The 10,313-nt window shown below is 30.8% G+C and overlaps 1 protein-coding gene across 3 annotated transcripts in view; it reads left to right on the top strand.

Annotated features, from left to right (window-relative positions):
* The first annotated feature begins 631 nt into the window (after nt 1-631).
* The window catches only part of LOC143225843 (85/88 kDa calcium-independent phospholipase A2-like), a 56,611-nt gene continuing 46,929 nt past the window's right edge, over nt 632-10,313 (top strand). For 2 of the 3 annotated variants that reach the window (XM_076455961.1, XM_076455959.1), the window contains exons 1-2: nt 632-1,285; nt 1,594-1,809. In XM_076455961.1, the coding sequence (XP_076312076.1) occupies nt 1,071-1,285; nt 1,594-1,809 (431 nt within the window). In that variant the 5' untranslated portion in view covers nt 632-1,070. The remainder of the gene's footprint in view (nt 1,286-1,593; nt 1,810-10,313) is intronic. The other variant, XM_076455960.1, reaches the window with a different exon arrangement.

Below are 10,313 nucleotides of genomic sequence, written 5' to 3'. Positions count from 1 at the left end.
TCAATCCCACTATTCGTTGGTAAAAGAGTAGCCCAGGAGTTGGAAGTGGATGGTGATAACTAGCTGCCTTCCCTCTAGTCTTACATTGCTAAATTAGGGACGGCTAGTGCAGATAACCCTCGAGTAGCTTTGCGCGAAATTAAAAAACAAATAATTATTCATATCGGATATTGCAAAGACTGACAACTTGCATATTTCTGTAGATGGACATTACAGGACTTTTGTAATGGGTGGAATCCACAAATCAGGTCTGCTGAAAGTTGTACATTTCGTCTAAAAATCAGAAGACTTTAGGAAAACAATCATTCAATTATTGCTCAGTTGTGTCATATGACAATATTTAGTTTAGTAATTGGCCATCCGAATCAATTTCTGTACCAGACGGGAAATCAGTTTTCAATCGGCATCTTTGATATGTTTGTATTAATGTGTAATGTGTTTATATAGATCTTAAATATATCTAGATGTATTTTGTGTAACTAAAATTTCTTAAAAATTTAAATTAAAATTAATTTCTTCTATTTTCAAATTTTCTTACTGCATTAAAACCCATTATTTCTGATATTTTTGGTATGCATTTATTTGGGTGTTGGATGAAGTTTACAATATTAGGTAAATATTGATGCACACAATCTTTCTGTTATTATTGTGTGTAGTTGAAAATGCAACAAAACAATACATTAGTTTTTCGGAACTGTCTGTTTTATTATGCGTGAAAAATGTTTTATGATAAATATAGGTTTTTAAAATTTTGTTCATGAAACTCACTGTTTTGAGTGGTTATATACAGACAAATTCGGCCAGCAGCGAGGAAATTTAAAAGGAAGTAGAGACGCCTGGGAATATTTTTGATTACTGTGATGGCGGTGTTTCTGGAATAGATTGGTGACTACGGTTGGTATCTAACCGTGTGTTTCAAATTAAAAATATATAAGACTCGTCAGAGTTACGATTAAATTTGAAAATTTAATAGAATATGAGTATTTTTTAATTAAAATGCCATTTCTGTAAATTATATTTATACTCTGATTTATATATATATATATATATATATATACGCAGAAATAAGCATGTCAATCATAAGAAGCTTGCTGGAAAGAGTAGTATATGGCACTACAGACAACGAGTTTAAAGTAATAGAAGTTGATCCACAAAATTATGTTTTCGGTTTTGTATGTTTTCGTGACGATTGTCTAGTTCTCTATGACGGCAGTCAAGGAGGTTCAGCCACATACGATGTGGTTTTACATGCTGATGTCAAATCCTTTCCTTGTACAGCTTTCAGGTAAGAATGGTTTAGTTTCATTGATTGAATGTGAACATACATGAATACTTTTTATTGTTAATAAACATATGAATAGCTATTAAGCTGTTTTGAAAAGTCATATTTTTGCTTTATTCAAAGGTCTTTCTATGATATAGTTTTGTCTGTAGTTATAACTTATTTATAAGTATGAGAATATTTTTCAAGAGTTCGAAAGCAAAACTTAGTATAAATTAATTTTGTTATTTTGATCCATCATACATTATTATGATTTAGAGGAATTTTTGATTTGGTAATTATTAAAAAGTTATATTTTTTTAAACATTTAGTTTGCACAGGTCCTCTGACTACGAGAAAAGCCAGAATGTTTACCTGTGCTTAAAAGATAAACTTCCAATAATAGTACAGGCTTCTCCAGGAGTGTTGAGTGTTTCAAAGCTTCAGGAGTTGTCCAATCTCATCAGAAGCAATATTGGTTGGACTGTTGCCCACATAGCTGTTTATTTGAATCTACTGGAATGCTTTAATCAAGAAAATGTTGTCAGGTAGGACAAAACACCTCACAAATTTTAAGATTTCATTTAAGTAGTTTACTCGCCACATATACTAGATTCAGAATGAAAACCAGAATTACTGTTCTTACCTTCAAAGGTAAATTAGGGATAGGTGCCTTAACTTTAAGTTGATAGGTAAGATTTAAATTTACAGAACTAAGGAAAGATATGAATTTGTGAAAAAAAAAAAAGTTGGTAATAAATAAGGGATTATGCAAATCAGCTGATTGATAATGTTAAAACTGAAAACTGATTTTGTAAAGTATGTTAAATGTAAGAAAAATGTTTAAGTGATCATTGCCATTAAAACATGCTGATTGAAAGATTTGTGTTCAATATGATAAGACAGCTGTGCTTTTAAATGTTCTTACATTTTCTGGTCATACAAGAGAAGATACTAGCAACATTTTATACATTAAGCAGTCTATGAGAAATATTGTAATTATCCTCAACAAGATGGATGTTAAAACTTTAGTGGTGAGCTCAAAGATTGTGAGATTAAAAATAGATAAATAGCTTGGACCAGATACCTGTTTACTTTTTCAAGGATGTTACTTGTTATATGGATGATAGAAAGAGTTTGGACTTGTATGAAGGTTTTCATAAAGCTTTTGATAAGTTGCCACAGACAAGCTCGGATAAGAAAATATCTAGCAGAAACTGAGAAGATACTTATTTACTTGACTGTTAGGTGTTTGGACAAAAGATTGCTATTATTGTTAATAAATAAAGACCAGCCATATTGGATTTTGTTTACTTGTAGAATGTTGTGGATATCTATTTAAACATAATAAATGGACAACAAGAAACAGTTTTGTACTTCAGGGTTCTTGCACAATGAACCCTAGGGAAAAGAAATGTAAAAATATAAATTTTAAATATCCCATTTACTTGTATCAGAAATTCTTTGATTTTTCTCATGAGTTCTCATAAGGTTTTGGAATCCATTACTGCTGGTGGTAACTTAGTCCATAAGGTAGTTACTCTGTTACAGAAATAAAACTTTTCCGACTTAACCCTTTGCCTTACAAATCTTCTGTTTTATTGTCTTCAGATTATACCATAAAGGAATCAGAGGCCTTTATCATGTCAATACCTTTGGTAATTTTGTAAACTTTAATAAGGTCACTTCTTACCTTTCTTTTGTTGAGAGAAAATAGAGATTTTAATTGTTCCTCTAAAATAATTTTAACATCACAAGAATGATTTTAGTAGTGCTCATCTGACTACTTTCCAGCAAAATCCTTGCCTTCCTGTAAGTGCCAAATTCTAATTTTAACTAGTATTTGTACTTGGCTCTCTTCTTTTCATCATGTACGTTAATTATATTGATTAAAAACATCATTTATACATTAGTAGTTTGCTGATATTTTTAAACATTTGGTAGTTTCTAGCTGTATTGAGGTGGTACAGAGTGTCTTGGAACAGTTGGTAAGTTAAAGAAATATTTGGTAAATTGACCTTCAGTTATAATAAGCCCAAAGTAATGTACTTGAATTTTTATAATTTGTGTCACATGTTAATATAAACAAGAATTCACTCAATAGTGTGACTAGAGAAAAGGATTTTGGCATATTGTTACAACTTGTTCCAGCTGTTGAGCCAGTGTTGCAAAGAGAAGTTTATGATGTAATCATAGACATATTGGTTACAAAAAAAAACAAGTTATTATGCTTTCTGCCAGACTAACTAAGTTTTATTCAAGTACTGTTTGAATTAATTTCAATAAGTTTGGTATCAAACTGTAGATTATAATTCACATTTTAGTATTATACATTATTATAACAAAAAACACAGTTAAATGTCAATTTTTATGTCGTGCAGAACTGGTTCCAGTTAGGTTTTTGTGATGTTAAAATACTAAGTCTATAGTTTTGTATGAATTAAGAACTCAAATTACCAATATTTACAAGATATAAAATAAGAATCCTGTATATTTCTTTTTACTATATCACTCATGTACTGAACCAAATACAGTAACCCTGCTCATCTCGTTCGATTTTAAGAATTGGTCTCATTTTATACATTTACTTCAATAAATGGCACGTGAGTAATCAAAGTTCAAAATTCCCCCTAGTGTATTTTACAGCATTTAAATGTGTTTAATAGGCTGTCTCATTCTCTCTAACTAATATTTGAAGCAGGTAGGCTGTATCTTTAGCCTGCTTGAAATTTCATATTTTTAGTAGTAGCAAGTATAATTACTACTACATTACTCACCTTTCTATATAAAACCTAAAAAAAAAGTTTTTTTCATATTCTCCACATGCAGAATTTTAAAAAGACTTGGCAACCTATGTTAAGCAGCATCTGAGTACAAAGGTTGTAGCTAGAAGAGAATTGTTTGCTTTGCTTCTTTATTATTCTATATTTAAAAATTAAATAAATTTAATAACTTATTTTTAAATAGTAATAATGTATATGCATGTATATTACAAATTAATTGAAATGTGATTGTATATTACAATACACTAGTCTACTAAAACACAGCCAAGACTTGTAAAAACTAAAGGTCAGTTTTATATTACTGGATGTGGTAACATGAGTGCACATATACCATATCATTGTAACTTCTGTATTGTTATCAAGGCACAGGTGAAAAATCAATATAATAAATGTATGGGTATGTGTGTGTGTCTGTGTGTGTGTATATATGTAAGTGTATAATGTTATGAGTCTTAAACTATTTAGTCTAAACATTTATGTTTTTATGTTTTGTTGTCATTCTAGAATGAAAGAAACATAATTTATATTTATTTCTTTATTTAATGGTTGTTATCAGGTAAGTCAAATCTACCAAAATTATAGAGGTTCATTAGTGAAAAAACAGATAAAATATAAAGATTTTTTCTTGGAAAATGTTTGATAACTATCAGAACATAATAAAGATTCTGCATGTGGAATTACAAAATTTTCTAATGTATAAAAAATATTTTTAATCTTAAAATAACAATTACTTTGTATGTTGGATAGACAACATGCAAAAAAAGATAAAAAAGGCATGAGAAAAACATCGCTTAAAAACTCTTAAGATTTATAAAAAAATTGATATTTTGTGTATGAAAGTGTTTTATTGTTTATTGATAACCTCTTAAATTTTGTTAAGGTACCCTTAATAATTTAAAAGTTATAGCATGAAAACTACAAATGCAAAATGATTGTGAGGTCTACCCCACTTGTTCAAGTGGAATTTATGGTAGTTCAAACCCAAAATTTGGTTGCCCAGGGCATGAGGTTAGTTGAATATGTGGAGTTGCTGTGGTCAGAGGTATAGTTATAATAGATTTATTATTAAATTCAAATATAGAAATGATGGAGAGAATGGAAATTGGAGAACATCCAGGTACAAGTGGCCATTGATCTGTAAGGTTCAATGTTTTGCTGCATAATACGATAAGGAATAATGATACTACAGTTACAAATTTTGAATAGATGCAATAAGAATTATATTTTGTAAATTGGGCAGTGGAGTTAATTGAAGACAGTGATCACATGTTGAAAATCTTTATTGATAAATTTATAAATATTCGTGGTAAACATATTCTTTATAGGAAGAAAAGTGCAGCTGCAAGTAAAATGGCCAGATTGGCTAACAAAGAATTTGAGATAAATGTATGGTGCTTTTCTTTAATTTTAAATTGACAAGTGTGACAGTAGTTAGAAGATGAAGAAAGTTAGTAAAAATTAGGACATCGAAAATACATTAAAGGTTAAAAAAAAAAAAAAAATTAAAAAAAAAAAAAAATAATAATAAAAATCCAAAAGAGGCTTGAACCCTTGTAGGATGATGAAGGAAAGCTGATACCCGATGATTACAAGACACCTGGGTTATTAAATTTTGACTTTTACTTATGAAGATTTAATCAGTATTCTACATCTTGAACAGTGGGTAAATGAGAAAAAAATAAACTGACTGCATTAAGAACTGATTAAAGGAAAAACATTGGGAACTTGAAAATACAAGATTTCTGGGCCACATAATATTTTCCCAAGGGTTTTGAAGGAGGTTGAAGATTGAATATGTGACTATTTTTTATCATTTCTAGATAATGAACAGGTACCAGAGGATTTGAAGTAAGCTAATGTAACTCCTCTTTTCAATGGAGGTGATAAAAATTGTCATAGTAAATTATAGACCCATTATTCTTGCATCAGTTGTGGAAAACGTTTTGGAAAGATGGTTGAAAGATGTTTCGGAAAGTCATTTTAACAAAGTTTAAAACTTTATTGGATAGTCAATATTTTTTATTAAGGGAAAAATCTTGCCTTACAAGTCTTTTGACATTCTTTGAAAAGGTTACTGCTTATGTAGATGAGGGTAAGAGTGTAGATTTGGTGTAAGTTGATTTTCAGAAAACATTTGAAAAGGTGCCAAACAAAAGGGTTGTAAAAAAAGCATATCTTTATATGTGGGGGATTATTTAGCAAATTGGATAGAAGAGTGGCTGGATGTAAGAAAGCAGAGGGTTGTTACAAATGGAGTTCAATCAAACTAGATTAATGTCACAAGTGGGGTACATGAGGGCTCAGTATTAGGACTGTTGCTATTTTTTGATTTACATCAATTATAGAAATGAAGGAATGGTCAATAAATTACTTAAATTTGCAGATGATATTAAGATCTTGGGTAAATAAATGACAGATGGGGTATAGTTATAATAAATGTGAGGTACTGTATGTGGGTTGTAATTTGAACTGTAATTTGGATGGGAATTACCTTAACAGTGTGATGAAGGAAAAAGAATTTTTGTGCTATAATTGATCAGTCTCTAACACCTTCCAAACAGTGTACTGTTGTTGCTAGTGGTAGACCAAATACGAGTGTTGGTTGTATCTGTAGAAATATTAAATACAAATTTAAAGAGGTTATAATTTCATTGTATAGGCCACATTTGAAATATTTTGTTCAGTCTTTAGCTCCTTACCTTAGGAAATACATTAAATTGTTGGAAAGGGTTCAGAGAAGGGTTACTGGAATGATGCCTGGGATGGAGAGGTTGTTATATGATGAGAGTTGGAAATCTCTCAAATTGTTTTCTCTTGAAAAAAAAAAAAAGTTTCAGGAATTTGATTAAGATTGTAAAAGGAATTGATAGTGTTGATGCATTATCTTGTGTTTTTTTTCATACTTAATGCTGAGAATAGAGGACCAGGGACACAAATGTAAATTTTAGCAGGGTAGGAGTCATCTTCAGTTAAGACAGTTTTATTTTTTAATAGAGTGATTGGTCTTTGGAATGGGTTGCCTTCAGATGTTGTAGAGGCAGAAAATTTAAGTGAGTTTAAGAAAAGGCTTAATAAATATATGAATGGTGAGGGCTGGCTTAAAGAGATCTTTTATTTTTAAATAGGTACCATGTTGTTCCAAAACAACTGTTTATTAATTGATGCACAATAATTTTCACACTAAAGGCTAAAGGGGTGTCATTATAGGGCAGCTAAAAATATTTATGTTTGAGCATATAGACTGGATATGGCTTTAGTGTATATCAATGGCACAGAAGCTTGGCTGGAGAGGTCCTTATCATGTTCTCTAGCAATTTAGTTTGTCAAACTATGAGCAGCAGTGGTTGTATAATATACATAAGCACACCAAACGTATTGACAAATTAAGAGCTTGTTAAACTGATGAACCTCTAGTGCACTGATGTGACCAAGAATCGGAGGTTGGAACTGATGAGTCAGGACAGAAAGAGTACTGTTTTGTTCACTTTTGACTTGCCATATGAGATGAAGGATGTTGGAAAAGCTTATCTGTGCAAAAGGAGTGAGATTTGAAAGCATCAGTGAAGGAACTGCAAGACAACTCTAATAAATGAATGAGATGCTAACCATTTAGTGCAAGTGGCTGGTGTTAGTGGCCAGACAAGTTGATAATACAACAGGTTAATCTATAGATTGGCTGATGAAATGTAGTTATGATTATTTTTGAACTGCTGAATAAAGTTTTGCTGTAAGATGTCTGTCATGGACATTAGACTATATGTTATACATGGCTTTTGCACACTTAGGGTAATTTATTTTAGTAGATGTAATACTTTGAATATCACAACTTTGCACAACAAAGTGATTGCCAGCAGTTCAAAACCTCAGATAAGGGTTTTATTGTATCAGTGAGATATACACATGAGCAATGTTCCCTCTAAATTTTCAATCTAAATGTGGAATGAATATTTATCATTTGCACCATTATCAAGGCAAAATATCAGTATGCATTACCAGGTTTTAAGGAGGGGGGTATTTTTAGACCATTAACTGTTGGATCATTAGGTCATTTTGCAATATGCTACCACCTGTTTGGGTTTTAGGTCTATTAACTGTGAGAGTCATTAGGGTAAACAATGTGCTGAAACTCCTCACCATTACTGGGGATGTGCATGTGACTTGATTGGTTGTGATACAGCTATGCAGCTTAAAGGGAGCACTTAACCAAGGCAAGAACTTTTTAGTTGTGACTGTGCTACCACAACAGTCAGACCTATACTTCTGGCTGAACTTTTGATCAGTAAGAATGTATATGACTGTATAGTTTTCAGTCCTGGTTTTTTTTGTGTTGTGATATGTGATAAAACTCTTGACTCTTATGGCTGGATGTCTGACTGGACATGTCAGGAGTTTTCAAATGTACATTCTGCTTGTTTTATCACCCATGTGAAAGCTAAACAACTTCAGTGGCAACAAATTACATCCAGAAGCATCAAACACACTTGAAATCTTAACCAAAGTTTGGCTTACATTGAGTTTATGAACAATAATATTTTGATAGTGAGACTCTCCAACCTGTTCACTCCATTTAAACAACTGAAGGCTTCACTCTAGAATCTAGAGAATCACCAATTGCTTCCACAACTACTACTTTGTAGTTGAATCAGAATTAACTAACTAAACATCACTTGCTCCTGCTACTCCATTGGAATTAATTCTGCACACTGCACATATCATCGCACCTGGTTTCAGCCCATTTCTGACTTTAGGGGGAAATGTATTAGCAGTAGTGACATGTCATATTTAATCCCTTTTCTTTATTGATAGAGGATTTACTTGCAAATTTTTTTTTTAAAGTAATGTTAAGTCTTTGCTGTATATTATCTTTTAATGTGTCTATAGTTAGCTTATGATGAAGGATGTTCTTTTTTGTTTATACTATTTATATTTCAGAAGTGTTTAAAGGTTTGTTGTTTTGTTTAATATTTGAATGCTGTTTTGCATATTTGTTATTTGATAATGATATGATATAGAGAGAGGATGCTATATTAAAACAGTTTTGATAGTGCTGCCCTGGTAATTACATATTTGCAATATATCATAAACATGATAATTGATCCTATATTCCTGTTATCAATTATACTATGTATAATAGCTTTTGCAAATCACAAATGTGATTTATTTATTTGAATGCCACTTCATATTAGTTGATGGCATACTTACTGCACCTTTTATCTTACCTTTATAACTGGAGTGAGTTTATGAAAAAGTTCTGTTCTTATCATGGTACTGGGAAAATTATTGTTGAAAATTATAGGAAGACTTCAAATCATGTTCGAAGAAGACTGTTCTCATTATTGTAATGCTGAAAATTTAATGTCTGTCATAAGCTGAAATAAAAACTGACAAATAAGTCAAAATAATTTATTTACTCATTTATCAATATTATTATCGTACTAGAGGATCAAGATACTTTACAAATGTACTTTGTAAGACACAGTTTTGCCAATTGTTACTCAGCCAAAAAGTTGTATTATGTACTACATAATTTTTATTCTAAAGTTGGAATTGATCATTGTTTAAGGGTTATGTTATTTGCCCTGTTTATGTAGTTTTGTGTAAGTTTTTCATGGAATCAAAAGTAAATTAAACAAATTTTATGAACAATTAAAAAATTTTCTTTCTTTCTTTGGATTTTAAAATGTAATGTTAAGATTGATCAAAATCACCTGAAGTTAAAAAAAAAGAAGAAATGTGTAACATACAAAGTGTGTGTAGTGGTTTCTACATCTTTATTATAGTAACTTGGACATGAAGTTTTCACCAAGAAGTTTAAAAATGCTTCATGCATTCATCATTTTGTCCATTATTTGACAATAATATAAAGTATCCATACCTTTTCACCCTAGTTACGTACTGGCCTGGGTAACTTTCCTTTGACATCATATATGCTTTCATGTGGAAAAGATTGGAGTATAATACACTATGTAATGGCAGAACATTATCTTTTTCTTGAGATGAAATATCCTCACTATTCTTTCAGTATGAATGATTAGTCTTGACTTATATAATGCATGTAAACTGAGGGAGATGACATTATAATATTTTATGTATATTGATATACTGTTTTTATCTGGAATGCTTTCAAAAAAGGTTTTCTACACTCTATTGAGTCATAACTCTACCCACTACTAGTCAGTGAAGAATAATCATTAACTCTGATTTATTTTGTTGATCAATTTTCTATTCATATGTTTTGGATCTCTTTCTTAAACTCTGTCAGAGTCAAA

The sequence above is a fragment of the Tachypleus tridentatus genome, chromosome 9, assembly GCF_004210375.1.
Source record: "Tachypleus tridentatus isolate NWPU-2018 chromosome 9, ASM421037v1, whole genome shotgun sequence".
Lineage (NCBI taxonomy): Eukaryota > Metazoa > Arthropoda > Merostomata > Xiphosura > Limulidae > Tachypleus > Tachypleus tridentatus.
This window is presented reverse-complemented; position numbering and strand designations above follow the sequence as displayed.